Here is a 17,678-nt window from a genome sequence, read left to right on the forward strand (position 1 = left end):
CTGTTCTACAGGGCCCCTGAGAGCTCTCTGCTTCCACAAAACCTCCCATAGTGGTCTACAGCAGTGTTTCTCAACCCTGTCCTCAAGTACGCCCAACAGGCCATGTTTGCAGGTTTCCCTTTATCTTGCACAGGTGCTTTAAAGCCTTCAGCTTCCACAGTGCTTCCCAACTGTCCATAGTGGTCTACAGGCCCCCTGAGGATCCACAATACCTTTTGAAAGTGCTCCCCATTACCTTCCAGAAACCTCAATCCCTACAGGGCCAACAAGTTAGTTGCAGAGCCATATAACCCACGCCACAACTAGACCACTATGGGGTGGTTCTGTGGAAGAAGTGGACCATTATGGAAAGTTGGGAGGCACAATGGAAGCTGAAGACTCTCAGGGGGCCCTGTAGACCAATATGGGGCGGTACTGTGGATCATTAAGGAAAGTTGGGAGGCACAGTGGAAGCTGAAGACTCTCAGGGGGCCCTGTAGACCACTATGGGGGGGGGGTACAGTTGAAGAAGTGGACCATTATGGAAGGTTGGGAGGCACTGTGGAAGCTGAAGACTCTCAGGGGGCCCCGTAGACCACTATGGGGGGTACTGTGGACCAATATGGGAAGCACTGTGGAAGCTGAAGACTCTCAGGGGGCCCCGTAGACCACTATGGGGGTACTGTGGAAGAAGTGAACCATTATGGAAGGTTGGGAGGCTCAGTGGAAGCTGAAGACTCTCAGGGGGCCCTGTAGACCACTATGGGGGGGAGGGTACTGTGGAAGAAGTGGACCATTATGTAATGTTGGGAGGCACAGTGGAAGCTGAATACTCTCAGGGGGCCCCATAGACCACTATGGGGGGGGCACTGTCAAAGAAGTGGACCAATATGGGAAACACTGTGGAAGCTGAAGACTCTCAGGGGGCCCCATAGACCAATATGGGGGGTACTGTGGAAAAAGTGGACCATTATGGAAGGTTGAGAGGCACTGTGGAAGCTAAAGACTCCCAGGGAGCCCTGTAGAGCACAATAGGGGGGGGGTACTGTGGAAGAAGTGGAACATTATGTAAGGTTGAGAGGCACAGTGGAAGCTGAAGACTCATGGGGCCCCGTAGACCACTATGGGGGGGGGGGGCACTGTGGAAGAAGTGGACCAATATGGGAACCACTGTGGAAGCTGAAGACTCTCAGGGGGCCCCCGTAGACCACTATGGGGGGGTACTGTGGAAGAAGTGGACCATTATGTAAGGTTGAGAGGCACAGTGGAAGCTGAAGACTCAGGGGGCCCCGTAGACCACTATGGGGGGGCACTGTGGAAGAAGTGGACCAATATGGGAACCACTGTGGAAGCTGAAGACCACTATGGGGGGTACTGTGGAAAAAGTGGACCATTATGGAAGCTAAAGACTCCCAGGGAGCCCTGTAGACCTCAATAGGGGGGGGTACTGTGGAAGAAGTGGACCATTATCTGAGGTTGAGAGGCACAGTGGAAGCTGAAGACTCTCAGGGGGCCCGGGAGACCACTATGGGGGGCACTGTGGAAGAAGTGGACCAATATAGGAAGCACTGTGAAAGCTGAAGACTCACAGGGGGCCCCGTAGACCACTATGGTGGGTACTGTGGAAGAAGTGGACCATTATGGAAGGTTAGGAGGCACAGTGGAAGCTGAAGACTCTCAGGGGGCCCTGTAGACCACTATGGGGGGTACTGTGGAAAAAGTGGACCATTATGGGAGGTACTATGGAAGCTAAAGACTCCCAGGGAGCCCTGTAGACCACAATAGGGGGGTACTGTGGAAGAAGTGGCCCATTATGTAAGGTTGAGAGGCACAGTGGAAGCTGAAGACTCTCAGGGGGCCCTGTAGACCACTATGGGGGGTACTGTGGAAGAAGTGGCCCATTATGGAAGGTCGGGAGGCACTGTGGAAGCTGAAGAATCTCAGGGGGCCCCGTAGACCACTATGGTGAGTACTGTGGAAGAAGTGGACCTTTATGGAAGGTCGGGAGGCACAGTGGAAGCTGACGGCTCTCAGGGGGCCTGGGGGCACTGTGGACCACCATCAGAGGTTAAAAAGGTGTTTGAAGTTGGTAGACGGCACAAGCAAGGGGGACCTGCAGCCCAGCAGTGGGCCACAGCCCATGGTTTGAGAACTGCTGTCCAGACTATTGAGATGACCACCATTAAATATTTAAAAGCTTAAATCCTGGCATGGATTTTATAGCAAGTATACATGTGCCATACGTGATGGATGGAATATGTATACTTCTATTGCTCCAAGCTGGACTCATGTAACCGTGTACTAACGGCTATATCCGCAATTTATCGTCAATGACCACAATTGCAAAAGATTCAAATCTTTAGTGTGGGCGGAGCCTAGGAGCACATAGGTGCCTTTTGCTAGAACCATTATTGTCACACACAGGAACAATGGATCAGGTTTGGGTCAGGCCCCTTTTTTTTATATTTTTAGGCTGGAAAGGTACCAGATGGGATTTTTGAAGGTTTCAGTAAAGACATGAATCACTCAAGTCATTTTTTTTTTTAAATATGTAATTTAATTGAAAATCATTCACATAATACAATTACAACACTTTGGACTTAATGACAGAATCTCCCGTATTCTGAATGAAATCCACTGTCACTGCCACCAACAGGAAACAAAAATGTGCAAAAGTATGTGGCACCTGGAAGTCGGCGCCATCTAGTGGCGGGTCACTGCACTGCACACACATCCAGGTTGACTATCCTTCCCTCCCATGACAGGCCAGAGCCAAGTTCCACCACAATGAGCGTCCAAGCAGCCGCCATTGCCCGGGCCGGTACAGCATGCCACCAGCGTGTATGCAGAGCTCCCTTTCACTCCTCCTCCGCTCGGTACACGCGGATGTGGATGGCGGAGTTGTTCCTGCTCCGGGTGCCCGGCTCTGCGTCTTCTCCTCCCTCGGGCTCCAAGTCGTCGGTGAGCTCCACGGTGGACGTGCTGGCGGAGATCATGAGGGCCTCGGGCGCCGACAGCTGAAGTTGTAGCGCCAGGTTAATGGCCCGGCCGATGGCGAGGCCCAGTCCGTGAACCCTCACCTCCTTCTGACCCCCGGCGCCCAGGAGACGCCGGCATCGAGCCAGCTGGGCACGGAAGTCGGTCTTTGTGTTCACATAAATATCGTTAGCACTGCGGGGTGGCCGGGCGGCTGGCCGGCGTCGGTGAGGGACCCGCTCAGCAGGACGAGAAGTCTGATCCGCCATTTCCTGAGAGGAAGAAACAAAAAAATAAATGTCACCAAGTAATAAATTGCAGTAAGTTGGTGCAGAATATACATAAAGATCAGCTATAAGGAAGCACTCGCCACCAACGGGCCATGGCCTGGTATCAAGGTAGCACCCGGCCCCGGGATGCCCCCCAGTATCAAGGGAGTGCCCGGAAGCCCCCCGGTCTCAAGGGAGCGCCCCGACACCAGGAAGCCCCCTGGTATCAAGGGAGCGCCCCGGCACCGGGAAGCCCCCTGGTATCAAGGAAGCGCCCAGGCTCTAAGATGCCCCCTGGTATCAAGGGAGCACACAGGCACCGGGAAGCGCCCCAGTATTAAGGGAGCGCACAGGCACCGGGATGTCCCCTGGTATCAAGGGAGCGCCCGAACACCGGGAAGCCCCCCGGTATCACGTGAGCGCCCTAGCATCAGTATGCCCCCCAATATAAGGAAAACGCCCTGGCATCAGGATGCCCCCCAGTATAAGGGTAGCGTCCTGGTATCACAAAAACGGCAAGGCACCGAGATGTCCCCTGGTATCAAGGGAGCGCCCGAATACCGGGAAGCCCCCCGGTATCACGTGAGCGCCCTGGCATCAGTATGCCCCCCAGTATAAGGGAAGCTCCCTGGCATCAGGATGCCCCCCCCCCAGTATAAGGGAAGCGTCCTGGTATCATGAAAATGCCAAGGCACCGAGATGTCCCCTGGTATCAAGGGAGCGCCCAGGCTCCGGGAAGCACCCCAGTATTAAGGGAGCAGGTAGGTACCAGGAAGTCCTAAGAGCATCAAAATTCTATAGGATTGCATTCACACTCAGCCATTGGTTTCAGCCACCAGGCTCCTGGTTTCCTGTCTGCTCCGACAGGTGCACTTTAGCTATTGGAGCGGATGGGGGCCACAGTTCAGTAGGAGGGCTCCATCTTGCACTCCTGCTGGCCCCTGTATTTGGGGGGAGTGATGAGGTCTCCGACCATCCTGGGCACCTGCCTGTCCCAGCAGAGGGATGCACACCGGGTTAGGTTACAGCATCCCTACCAGTACAGAGCTGGCAAGAGGGAGACTTGTAGCTCTGATCTTGTTCTGGGGGCCAGTGGGAGTAGAGGACCTAGGGGGACCTTGGGGTGTCACGGAGGACCTCTGAGAGTCACAGGGACCTCGGGGGTGTCACAGAGGGCCTTGGGGGACCTCGGGGTGTCACGGGGGGCCTAGGGGTGTCACGGAGGGCCTCGGGGGGGGGGGCATGGAGGACCTAGGGGTGTCACGGTGACCCACGGGATGTCACAGGGGACCTCAAGGTGTCAGAGGACCTTGGGTTATCATGGAGGACCTAGGGGTAACTTGGGGTGTCACAGAGGGCCATGGGGTGTCACGAAGTACCTCTGGGACCTTGGGGTGTCACGGAGGACCTCGTGGTTTTACGCAGGACCTTGGGGTGTCACCCAGGACCTTGGGGTGTAATGGAGGAACCTGGGGGTGTCACCCAGGACCTTGGGGTGTGTTACGGCGGTGAAAGGGGGTCAGGTGATGACTGCTTTGCCTCGGCATGAGTCATTTGACACACATCGACCATGCAATCCAGTCACCGGGAGGGAACTCCCCCCCCTATGAGGACATACACAGCACTCCAATGTAAGGGGGAAGTGCCGAGGCACTCCATTCTCATAGCACGGCCACCTGAGCCCGGGACCGGAATAACGAGCACCCACCTGACACCACCGTCGTCTACAGCCACGTGAGCCACCGCGCAGGCGCCTTAGCCACCCGTGCTGGCCAATCACAAACCTAGCTGGAGGGACACACCCACCTCCTGTAATAGGAACGGGAACTCCCATAGACTCACCCTCTCCTGCAATAGGCACCCGGCAGGGTCACACCCCCTTCCCTCTAATAGGAGCTTGCCTGCAGGGACACACCCCTCTACTTTAATAGGACTTCGGCAGCAGGGACATCTGGTAGGATCCCTTGTGGGCTCAGCTCCAGGGACACACTCCCTTCTCTTGTTTACAAAAAAAAATGAAATACAACCGCTACTAGGACACACCCCTCCACTCTAATAGGAGACTGCCTGCAGGAACACACCCCCTGTCTTTTAACAGGAGCTCTGTTCCACGGACACACCCCTCTCCTCTAATAAGAGCTCGCATGCCGAGACACACCCCTTCTCCTGTATTAAGCGTTCGCCTGCCGGGGTCCGCCCCTTTCTTAAAAAAAAAAAAAGTGAGGCTACTGTGACACACCCCTCTTCTCTAATAGGAGCTCGCGTGCCGAGACACACCGCTTCTCCTGTAATAGGAGTTTGTCTGCAGTGGCACGCCCCCTTCTTAAAAAAAAAAAAAGTAAGGCTACAGGACACACCCCTCTCCTCTAATAGGAGCTGGCCTGCAGGGACACACCCCTCTCTTTTAACCACTTACAGACCGGAAGGTTTTAAATGACCAGGCCCCTTTTACTGCTGACAATTACGCGGTCGTGCGACGTTTTACCCAAATAAAATCGATGTCCTTTTTTGCACACAAATGGAGCTTTCTTTTGGTGGTATTTCATCATCTCTACGGTTTTTATTTTTTGGCGCTATAAACAAAAGAAGAGCGACAATTAAAAAAAAAAAAAACAAACAATATTTTTTTAATTTCTGCTATAATAAATAAATTAAAATAAATAAATAAATAATAATTAAAAAAAAAAAAAAAAAAAATATATATATATATATAAAATGTCAGTTTAGGCGGATATATATATATTCTTCTACATATTTTTGGTTAAAAAACAAACAAACCAATAAGCGTATATTGATTGGTTATCGCATCTACAAAATAGGGGATATATTGATGGCATTTTTTTTTTCTTTACTGGTAATGGCGGCAATCTGTGATTTTTGATTGGGACTGCGACATTGCGGCGGACAGATCTCATCATTTTGACACTTTTTTGGGGCCAGTGACACTTATACAGCGATCAGAGCTACTGATTACTGTATAAATGTCACTGGCAGGGAAGGGGTTAACACTAGGGGGGTGATCAAGGGGTGAAATGTGTTCCCTCAGGTGTGCTTCTAACTGTGGGGGGGGGGGGGGGGGAGGGGACTGACCGGAGGAAGAGAGAGCTTGCTGTTCCTGATCACTAGTGTAGCGCATACCCAGATTTTCTGGGAGCCTTTAAGCTGAACCAGCACATCTGTAATTTGTAGGAGGTATCACAGAGGACCTCAGGGTGTTGTGGAGGACCTAGGGGCGTCATGGAGGACTTTGGGGAGTCATAGAGGACCTCTGAATGTATGCTGCGGATACCTGCCTGCGAAAGTCTGCGTAATTCCGGTGCCCCAGTTGCAGGAAGGGGTCCTGGCTGGAGGGGGGAGGGGGGAGGGGAGCTCATCAACCTGTAGCAAGTCAATATCCAGTCTGGGACCAGTGACATTTATACAGCGATCAGTGCTATAAAAAGGCACTGATTATTGTATAAATGTCACTGGCAAGGAAGGGGTTAACACTAGGGGGTACACACACACACACACATATATATATATATATATATATATATATATATATATATATATATATATATAAAAGCAAATTCCAGTTAAAAGTGGTAAAATTGGTCCATCATCAAGGGGCACCCCAGGAACGGGGGGGGGGACTCTGCTTTCCAGAGACCATCTTCCGCAGAAAGAATGAGGGGGGTGGGTTACTGATATAAGGGGGAAACCTGTATATCAATGCCCCTTTATATTATTGTATTCACTCCCCCCTTACATCAGTGACCCCCGACTCAGACTTGCCTGGCGGCGCTCTCACTGACCTCCTCTCAGGTGCACTGTGCAGGGCTCAGTTATACGGCTCCAGGTTGGTGTGACAGACCTAGCCGGGACCAAGGCTTTTGGAGGCTTTTATGCTAGCCTCTTGCCCACTGATTATGGGCCCTCGCATTTGGGGGAACGGTGCTCTTTGTGAGCTGTATGCCTGGGGACCCCTGAGGTGGTGTTACTTGGATTCAGGTCCGTGCCCCCCCCCCCCCCCCCCCCAAGACACACAGACTCTGCATATGTATTTGCCATATTAGCAATAGATGGAATCACACTGTTGGGACACAAACTGTTAGATGCTGATGTCATCAACTCCAGCCACCTGTCTGTAGTCTTGTATAATGTAAATGAGTCTAGTCTGGCTTGACACAGATTCTAAAGAGTATTTCACCTAGACCTGCAATCGAAAGAAGGAGTCCATTGCTGATTAGATAATTATGTTAGGTTTTAGTCATCCTGCTGTATATATTTGTGAAATCTCAAATAAAAGATTAATTTATTCCTGATGTCCTCCAAGACTGGTGTTGTCTAGTTCTTGGAGGTTCCTATAACCAGATCCACTGGACTTGTGTTCCAGGACTTAGGAAGCGGTATACTGACGGAAGCACTCAAGCGGAGTGTTGGGGATAGGTTCCATCACAGTTGGTGGCTCTTGTTTTATTCTATAGTCTCCTCTCCACAGTCCACACACATCTTACTTCTCCCATGACCCCCATCCCGGCGGCACTCGCACTCTTAACTCCTCTCCAGACTCCCCCTCAGAGATTGCAGACATGATATAAGACAAGAGATGGTCAGAGGTTGCGGACATGATACAAGTGCTGTTTAGAGACTGAGGACAGAATACAAGAAATAGGTAGAGACTGAGGACATGATACAAGAGATGGTCAGAGGCTGCAGGCATGATCCAGTAGATGTCAGAGGCTGCAGACATGATACAGGAGGTGACAGAGGGCATGGTACAGGAGATCGTTAGAGACTGAGAACATCATACTAAAGATGGTCAGAGACTGCAGACATGATACAAGAGATCAATGCAGCCTCATCAGTGTCTATCAAATGCAGCCTCACATCAATGCAGCCTCACTGTGCCCATCATCTGAGCCTCACTGTGCCCATGAAATGCAGCTTTGCATGTGCCCATGAAATGTACCCATCAATGCAGCCTCACTGTGCCCATCAATGCAGCCTTGCCGTGCCCACCAATTAGAGTCTGAGAACATCATACTAAAGATGGTCAGAGACTGCAGACATGACTGCAGACATGATTGCAGACATGACTGCAGACATGATACAAGAGATCAATGCAGCCTCATCAGTGCCCATCAAATGCAGTCTCACATCAATGTAGCCTCACTGTGCCCATCATTGCAGCCTCACTGTGCCCATCATTTGAGCCTCACTGTGCCCATGAAATGCAGCTTTGCATGTGCCCATGAAATGTACCCATCAATACAGCCTCACTGTGCCCATCATTGCAGCCTCACTGTGCCCATCAATGCAGCCTTGCCGTGCCCACCAATGCAGCCTCACTGTGCCCATCATTGCAGCCTCACTGTGCCCATCATTGCAGCCTTATGGTGCCCATAAAATGCAGCTTTACGGTGCCCATGAAAGCAGTCTCCCTGTGCCCACCCATGCAGCCTCTCTGTGCTCACCAATGCAGCCTCCCTGTACCCATCAATGCAATCACCCTTTGCCCACCAATGCAGCCTCACTGTGCCCATCATTGCAGCCTCACTGTGCCCAACATTGCAGCCTCACTGTGCCCTTCATTGTAGCTTCATGGTGCCCAGCAATGCAGCCTCTCTGTGCCCATCATTGTAGCCTATCTATGCCCATCATTGCAGCCTCACTGTGCCCACCAGTGCAGCCTCACTATGCCCATCATTGCAGCCTTATGGTGTCCATCAAATGCAGCTTTACTTTGCCCATGAATTCAGCCTCCCTGTACCCATCAATGCAGCCTCACTGTGCCCATCATTGCAGCCTCCCTGTGCCCAACATTGCACCTGGCTGCCTAAATGAATGAGCCTTTAGCTCTTTTACTTCCTGCATAGTAGACAGACTCATGTAGGTGTGAAACTCAAGTGCAACATATACGCTGCCCACAACCTGGCCCCAAAAGGCTCATCTGAATCTGTAGTCCCAAAAGAACTGCTTCCCGCCCATTGTGGTGGTGACCGATCTCTTCACTGCTGCAACAGGGCAGGGAGAGCTCACCTGGGTCATCCATGACAGCCACAGAGGTTCTCAACCCTGCCCTCAATTACCCGCAACAGCACATGTTTTGGGAATTTCTCTTAGATAAAATAGCCATCCAAAATACCAAGTCATTGACTCTGATTTAAAGCACCTGGGCAAGATAAAAGAAAACCTGCAATCATGGCCTGTTGGGACTACTTTAGGACCGGGTTGAGAACCTTTGGTCCATGAGACTTAAAGGAAGAAGAACGCTTGTTACAATGGTGCTGGGGGTACGCCCAACGTCTGGGGTGCCCCAGATCACAGGCAGGATGGCCCTAGTCTCACCCATTAGTAATGGGGACCATTGATTGCGCCAAGCATTTTATTACAGAGGAGAAACTCAAAGATGAAACTCAAAGGTGGCTTTTTCATAAAACGGACACTAGATGTCACCCAAGTTTAAAGGACTAGAAAGCGAGTTCCCAAAAGGTGTATTTACAGCTATGAGTTGGCCAAGCAACACCTTTTAGATGTTTTCATATGGGCGTGTTTATAAAAGGCTGATATTGCTATTTAACCACTTCAGCCCCCGGGGAGGATTTACCCCCTTAATGACCAGGCCATTTTTTTTGCTATACGGCACGGCATCGCTTTAACTTACAAATGTGCAGTCATGTGATACTGTACCCAAACAAAAATGATGTCCTTTCTTTTTTGATCACCTCTGCGTTTTTTATTTTTAGCGCTATATACAAAAAAAGAACGACAATTTTGAAAAAAAAAAAACTATATTTTTTACTTTTTGCTATAAAAAATATCCCAAAAAAAACCAAATAAAAAAAAAAAACTAATTTCTGTTTAGGCCAATATATATTCTTCTACATATTTTTGTAAAAAAAAAAAAAAACGCAATAAGCATATATGGTGTACGCAAAAGTTATAGTGTCTACAAAATAGGGGATATATTTATGGCATTTTTATTATATTTATTTTTTACTAGTAATGGCGGCGATCTGCGATTTTTAGCGAGACTGTGGCATTGCAGCGGACAGATCGGACACTTATGACACTTTTTTAGGACCAGAGCTTTAAAAATGCGCTGATCACTGTATAAATGACAGTGACAGGGAAGGGATTAACACGAGGGGGCGATAAAGGGGTTAAGTGTTCCCTAGGGAGGGGTTTCTAACTGTGGGGGGAGGGGACTGACTGGAGGAGGAGAGAGATCGCTGTTCCTGATCACTAGGAACAGCAGATCTCTCGCCTCCCTTTTCAGAACGGGGATCTGTTTGTTTACATACACAGATCCCTATTCTGGCTCTCTGAGTTGCGATCGTGGGTGGGCCGATGGACATCGTGGCCGCCGGCCACGCGCATCGGCTCCAGCAACGTGCATCCTATTGCTCTTAAAGCAGCCATTGTACAGCTACGGCAATTTGCACAGCCGTGCCAACCTGCAGCAGTATAATGATGGCGGCTGGTCAACAAGCGGTTAAAGGGTAACTTTCGTGGAAAAAAAAAGTTGAAAAAAAAAATGTATATACAGTCATGACCAAAAATATTGGCACCCTGCGTTTCTGTCAGATAATGCACCACGTCGCCCAGAAAATTGTTGCAATTACAAATGTTTAGGCATTCTCATGTTTATTTATTTTGTTTGTATTGGTATGACATAAAAAAAAAAGTGGAGAAACAAAAAGCCAAATCTGACATATTTCACGAAAATGGACTGGACAAAATTATTGTGATATTCTGTAGCACGCCCCTTGGAAAAAATACCTGAAATCAATGTCTTCCTTTAACAATCTGTCACGTACCTGGTGATGGAGCCCGGAATGCAGGGAGCGGCCCCTCGTATCCCCTGGCTATTGAACCCCTGGAGATGGGAACAGGTACTTCAACAGTTCAGGGGGCACAAGTGCCTGGCAGGTGGTAAAGGTCCAGATGGTCAGCTGGCACAGACAACAGGCTGGAACAGAGAACGACACTTGACAGTAGCAGGTAAGCACTTGTGCGGAGACTGGCTGGTGAATAGACGTCCCGTAGAACAGGAACTCAGGTAGGTAGCAGGAACTGCGGTAGTCAGATACAGGCCGGGTCAGCAGGATACGATCAGCGTGGTACAGAGGGATAAGGCAAAAGCGTAGTCGAACAAGCAGGAGTCGTGGGCAGGCAGCAGTCAATCAGAATCAGAGAACAAGCCGGAAGTCAGGAATCAGGTAACAGGTTCAGGTTTACGAATAGTATGGATCACGGACACGCTGTAGACCGGACAGCACGGGTGGAAGGGAACTGGTGACTTAAATAGGCCTTAGGGCGCCAAGCGGACGTACGACGGGTCAGCGCGCCCTCACACGTAGACGTGCCCCCGTTCGTGACCTACGTGCGTGTGCGCGTGCGTTCGTGTTGACGCGGATGCGCTCGTTGGCTTTAGCGCGCGTCAACGGAAAACGACGAGTTCTCCACGACGGATCTCTACAGGTGAGTCCCTTGAATACGATCGGAGTGCCCGAGTGGTCGTGACATTGCCCCCCCCCAAGGGGCAGCCTCCGGATGCCTAAACGAGCCCACTTATTCGGATAGGACCTCTTGAAGGCGTGGATAAGTCTTTTGGCGTGGATATTGGTCTCCGGCTCCCAGGAGTTTTCCTCAGGTCCATACCCTTTCCATTTGACTAAGAATTGCGTCTGGTTTTGCCTCTTCCTGCAATCCAGGATAGCCTCTACCTCGAACTCCATTTCCCCATTGACCAGTACGGGTTCCGGAGGGTTAGAGATTCTGTCGGTGAAGAGGTCCGTGACGGTGGGTTTGAGGAGAGAGGCATGGAAAACTGGGTGGATTCGGAAGGACTCCGGGAGTTTGAGTTCGAAGGCCACATCGTTGAGTTTCCTCTTGATTGGAAAAGGACCTATGAACTTGGGGCCCAGCTTTTTAGAAGGGCAGGAGAGTTTAAGGTTCCGGGTAGACAGCCAGACCCGATCTCCAACCTTAAGGTCCAGCTCCCCTCTTCTTTTGCGATCAAATACAACCTTATTATGTTCCTGTGACTTGGCCAGGGTTTCCTGCAGAAGCTTATTGTTCTCCTCGAAGAAGTTCAGGTTTCTCTGGACCGCTGGTACGGAACACTCGGGAAGGTCACCAGACAGGAACAACGGGTGAAATCCAAAGTTCGCGTAGAACGGGGATTGCTGGGTAGCTGAATGAACAGTATTATTGTATGCGAACTCCGCCATTGGTAATAGAGAAGCCCAGTCGTCTTGGGAGAAGGACGAAAAGCAGCGAAGATATTGTTCCAATGTTTGGTTTGTTCGCTCAGTCTGACCGTTGGTCTGTGGGTGGTAGGCTGAGGATAGGCGGAGGTCAATCTTCAGAGCTTCGCAGAGTGCCTTCCAAAATCTTGAGGTAAACTGCACCCCCCTGTCGGAAGTGATGTTGGCAGGAATGCCGTGAAGCCTCACAATTTCTTTTATGAAAATGTTGGCTGTCTCCGCGGCTGAAGGGGTGCCCTTCATGGGCAAGAAGTGCGCCATCTTGGTGAGTCGGTCGACCACAACGAAAATCGTGGAATGGTTCTCTGAAGGGGGGAGTTCCACAATGAAGTCCATGGAGATCATTCTCCATGGTCTGTCGGGGACGGGTAATGGTTTCAGAAGGCCCCAGGTCTTTAGTTTATCGCCCTTGCTTCGGATGCAAGTGGTGCAGGCTTGTACGTACTTTTTACAGTCGTCCTTCATCCGCGGCCACCAGAAGGTGCGTCTAAGTAGTTCCAGGGTCTTGAATGATCCGAAGTGGCCAGCCAAGGGGTGGTCATGACAGGAGGCCAGAACCAGAGTTCGGGCTGTCTGGGGGACGAAAATCTTGCTTTCATGCCAAAGAAGGCCATCACTGGAAGATAACGGAATGCCAGCCGGAGGAATGGTGCCTAGGGACGCCTGCTTGAGCTGAGAGATCACATCTCCTTGAAGAAGAAGGAAGTTCCCCGCCGGGAGAATGGTGTCAGAAGAAGGTGAGTTCTCCGGTTGACTGAACATACGGGACAAAGCGTCCGGCTTAGTGTTTTTGGATCCTGGACGGTACGTTATGTGGAATACGAATCGGGAAAAGAAGAGTGCCCACCTGGCCTGACGAGGCTTGAGTCTCTTGGCTGACTTCAGATACTCCAGGTTTTTATGATCAGTGTAGATCAAAATTGGATGAGTAGCCCCTTCTAGTAAATAACGCCACTCTTCAAGGGCGGACTTGATAGCTAAGAGCTCACGGTCTCCAACATCATAGTTTCTCTCAGCCTCAGATAATTTGCGGGAGAAAAAGGCGACTGGGTGAAGTAAGGACTTGGGTCCCTGCCTTTGGGACAGTATTGCTCCTACTGCTATTTCCGAGGCGTCCACCTCAAGGGTATATGGCAGAGCAGGATCGGGATGTTTCAAGACTGGTGCAGAGACGAATAGGTCCTTCAGTGACTGGAAGGCTTTTTGTGCCTCAGGGGTCCACTGGAACCTTTGGTTCTGTTTAGTCAGTCCAGTGATGGGAGCAATGATGGCAGAAAAATCCTTAATGAATTTGCGGTAAAAATTAGCAAAGCCTATGAAACGCTGGACTCCCTTTTTATCTGAGGGGGCAGGCCAATCTTGGATGGCTGAGATCTTCTGGGAGTCCATCTCTACTCCTCTTACTGAGATGACCAAGCCAAGGAACTGAATGCTCTGCTGTTCAAAGGTACATTTTTCTGGTTTGGCATACAGACCGTGGAGACGGAGACGGGTCAGTACCTTCTTCACGTGTTCCCGATGAATGGCTAGAGTGGAGGAGAAAATTAGAATATCATCCTCATCAGATTCGGAACAGAGGAGAATTGAGGAGTCCCCGACAGGATTCTGGCAGCAATGCAGATGACAGTAGTCCGAGAGGAACTCGATGGTCCCGGTGGTCCAATCAATCCGCGGATTGTGTGCCTTCAACCAGGGCATGCCAAGGATGATTGGAAATAGCGGGGACTGAATAACATCCAGGCACAGAAGTTCTTGATGAGTCCCGGCTATGACAGCAGATAGAGGACTAGTTTCCAAAGTCACTGGTCCTGAGCCTAAGGTAGATCCGTCAGCCAAGTATACGGAGAGTCCCTTTTCCCTTGGTCTGAGGGGAATCCTATGTCTTCGGGCGAAAGAAGAGTCGAGGAAGCCACTGCAAGCACCGGAATCAATAACCGCGTGGGTTTGGATAGTCCTTCCTGGGAGCTGCAAAAGGACAGGAACAGCTAGATGAGAAGTGTTATCAGGCAGCATGGGTGCGGGAACAGGAGGAACAGGAAGACACTTACGTATCTTGGCTGGGCAGGCATGAACAAAATGTCCTGGTTCTCCGCAATACAGGCACAGGTTATTGGTCCGGCGACGTTGGCGCTCTTCTGGTGTCAAAGACGGGCGCAGGAGGCCCAGTTGCATGGGCTCTGGGGTGTCCAACGTGGATGCAGATGGAACGGGAGGAGTAGGGTGACTAGGCACCCGTGGTAGCATCCAGATTGGACGGGTAGCCGAAGAAGAGCGTTCCTGGCGGCGTTCTCTCAGGCGTCTGTCGATCTGGATAGAGGTGTCTATTAGGGCTTCTAATGTCCCGGGGATGCCTACACGGGCCAACTCGTCTTTCAAGGCCTCGGAAAGGCCCAAGCGGAACTGAAAACGCAGGGCCGCGTTGTTCCATTCCGTGTCTGCACTCCAACGCCGGAATTCCGAGACGTAGTCCTCTACTGGTCTACGACCCTGCTGCAGGGCACGTAGGGCTGCTTCTGCGGTAGCAGCTAATTGGGGGTCCTCATAGAGCTTAGACATGGCCTGAAAGAAGGTGTCCATGGAGTCAAGAGAAGGGTCTTTACGCTCTAACAGACGGTGTGCCCAGGTCTGAGGTTCATCTGTCAGCAAGGAAATGATGAATCCCACCTTTGTCGCTTCCAGAGAAAAGGTCCGGGGTTGCAAAGCAAAATACAGCTCGCAGGAATTGCGGAAGGCCCTAAACTTGCTTCGGACTCCCGTAAATCGTTCCGGAGTTGGCACCCTGGGTTCCGGTGGTAACATAATTACCGAGGGCGAAGCATGGGCCCCTGGAGCGGCCGGTGCTGAAGCAGATAGTGCCTGGACTTGTTCCTCCAGTCTTCCGTAGCCCTCCTGCAAACTCTTAACTGCTTGCGTAAGGCCGGCCAGATGATGGCAGAGCTCGTCCATGGGGGAGGCTCCCTGCGCGGGCTCGGACATGGCTGTCCGGTACTGTCACGTACCTGGTGATGGAGCCCGGAATGCAGGGAGCGGCCCCTCGTATCCCCTGGCTATTGAACCCCTGGAGATGGGAACAGGTACTTCAACAGTTCAGGGGGCACAAGTGCCTGGCAGGTGGTAAAGGTCCAGATGGTCAGCTGGCACAGACAACAGGCTGGAACAGAGAACGACACTTGACAGTAGCAGGTAAGCACTTGTGCGGAGACTGGCTGGTGAATAGACGTCCCGTAGAACAGGAACTCAGGTAGGTAGCAGGAACTGCGGTAGTCAGATACAGGCCGGGTCAGCAGGATACGATCAGCGTGGTACAGAGGGATAAGGCAAAAGCGTAGTCGAACAAGCAGGAGTCGTGGGCAGGCAGCAGTCAATCAGAATCAGAGAACAAGCCGGAAGTCAGGAATCAGGTAACAGGTTCAGGTTTACGAATAGTATGGATCACGGACACGCTGTAGACCGCACAGCACGGGTGGAAGGGAACTGGTGACTTAAATAGGCCTTAGGGCGCCAAGCGGACGTACGACGGGTCAGCGCGCCCTCACACGTAGACGTGCCCCCGTTCGTGACCTACGTGCGTGTGCGCGTGCGTTCGTGTTGACGCGGATGCGCTCGTTGGCTTTAGCGCGCGTCAACGGAAAACGACGAGTTCTCCACGACGGATCTCTACAGGTGAGTCCCTTGAATACGATCGGAGTGCCCGAGTGGTCGTGACACAATCGATGCGTTTCTTACACCTCTACTGGAAATTTGGACCGCTCTACTCTCGCCAACTGCTCCAGGTCTCTCAGATTGGAAGGGTTGCTTTTCCCAACTCTCTCTCTGCAGGTGCTCTATGGGATATAGATCTGGACTCATTGCTGGCCAGTTCAGTACCCTCCAGTGCTTGGTCTTCAACCATTTCTGGGTGTTACCGTATTTATCGGCGTATAACACGCACTTTTTACCCCTTAAAATCAGGGGAAAATCGCGGGTGCGTGTTATACGCTGATCCTGAACTATTTTGGAGCCTCTGGGCGGCTTTCAGCTGCCTTCGGCCCTTCTCGGCGGCTTTCAGCCGCCTTCGGCCCTTCTCGGCAGCTTTCGGGCATTCTCGGCGGTTTTTGGCCACCTTCGGCCCTTCTCGGCAGCTTTCGGCCCTTCTCTGCATCCCAAAAACCGCAGAGAACGGCCGAGAGCAGCCGAAAGCTGACGAGAAGGGCCGAAGTTGGCCGAAAAGCCGACGAGGAGGGTCGAAGGTGGCCAAAAGCCGACGATAACAATCCGAAGGTGGCCGAGAACTACCGAGCTCCACCGAGCTCCACAGGACATCTCGGCGGCACCATTTTTAAAAATAAAACCTTAAAATGAAACAGACAAGGCTGAAAATTACACTGACAAGGGGACAACGATGGACAAGGCTGCATGACAATGCTGCAATGATGGACAAGGCTGCAATAATAGACAGGCTACAATGATGGACAAGGCTGCAATAATAGACAGGCTGCAATGATGGACAAGGCTGCAATGATAGACAGGCTGCAATGATGGACAAGGCTGCAATGATAGACAGGCTGCAATGATGGACAAGGCTGCAATGATAGACAGGCTGCAATGATGGACAAGGCTGCAATGATAGACAGGCTGCATGACAAAGCTGCATATGATGCTGACAAGGGTGCAATGATAGACAGGCTGCAATGATGGACAGGCTGCAATGATGGACAAAGCTGCAATGATAGACAGGCTGCAATGATGGACAAGGCTGCAATGATAGACAGGCTGCAATGATGGACAAGGCTGCAATGATAGACAGGCTGCAATGATGGACAAGGCTGCAATGATGGACAAGGCTGCAATGATGGACAAGGCTGCAATGATAGACAGGCTGCAATGATGGACAAGGCTGCAATGATAGACAGGCTGTAGTGATGGACAAGGCTGCAATGATGGACAAGGCTGCAATGATGGACAGGCTGCAATGATGGACAGGCTGCAATGATGGACAGGCTGCAATGATGGACAAGGCTGCAATGATAGACAGGCTGCAATGATGGACAAGGCTGCAATGATAGACAGGCTGCAATGATAGACAGGCTGCATGACAAAGCTGCATATGATACTGACAAGGGTGCAATGATGGACAAGGCTGCATGACAAGGCTGCAAATGACACTGACAAGGCTTCAGATGGACACTGATAAGGCTGCATTGATGGGCATTTAAAT

The 17,678-nt window shown here is 51.1% G+C and overlaps 1 protein-coding gene across 3 annotated transcripts; it reads right to left on the reverse strand.

Moving 5' to 3' along the window:
• Positions 1-2,513: 2,513 nt before the first annotated feature.
• On the reverse strand, positions 2,514-5,241 carry POP7 (POP7 ribonuclease P/MRP subunit). Of its 3 annotated transcripts, none has more exons than XM_077470932.1 (2): positions 5,140-5,241; positions 2,514-3,227 (listed from the first exon to the last, which is right to left on the reverse strand). In XM_077470932.1, exon 2 carries the CDS (start codon positions 3,222-3,224, stop codon positions 2,838-2,840), a length of 387 nt encoding a protein of 128 aa, XP_077327058.1. In that variant the 5' UTR covers positions 3,225-3,227; positions 5,140-5,241; the 3' UTR covers positions 2,514-2,837. The 3 variants fall into 3 exon arrangements, with proteins under 3 accessions (XP_077327058.1, XP_077327057.1, XP_077327056.1); XM_077470931.1 differs by having other exon boundaries at positions 5,067-5,219; XM_077470930.1 differs by lacking the exon at positions 5,140-5,241 and adding an exon at positions 4,933-5,040.
• Positions 5,242-17,678: the final 12,437 nt, after the last annotated feature.

The sequence above is a fragment of the Lithobates pipiens genome, unplaced genomic scaffold (genome assembly GCF_037356315.1).
Source record: "Lithobates pipiens isolate NorthernLeopardFrog02 unplaced genomic scaffold, aLitPip1_a1.2 Scaffold_8, whole genome shotgun sequence".
NCBI classification, from domain to species: Eukaryota; Metazoa; Chordata; class Amphibia; order Anura; family Ranidae; genus Lithobates; species Lithobates pipiens.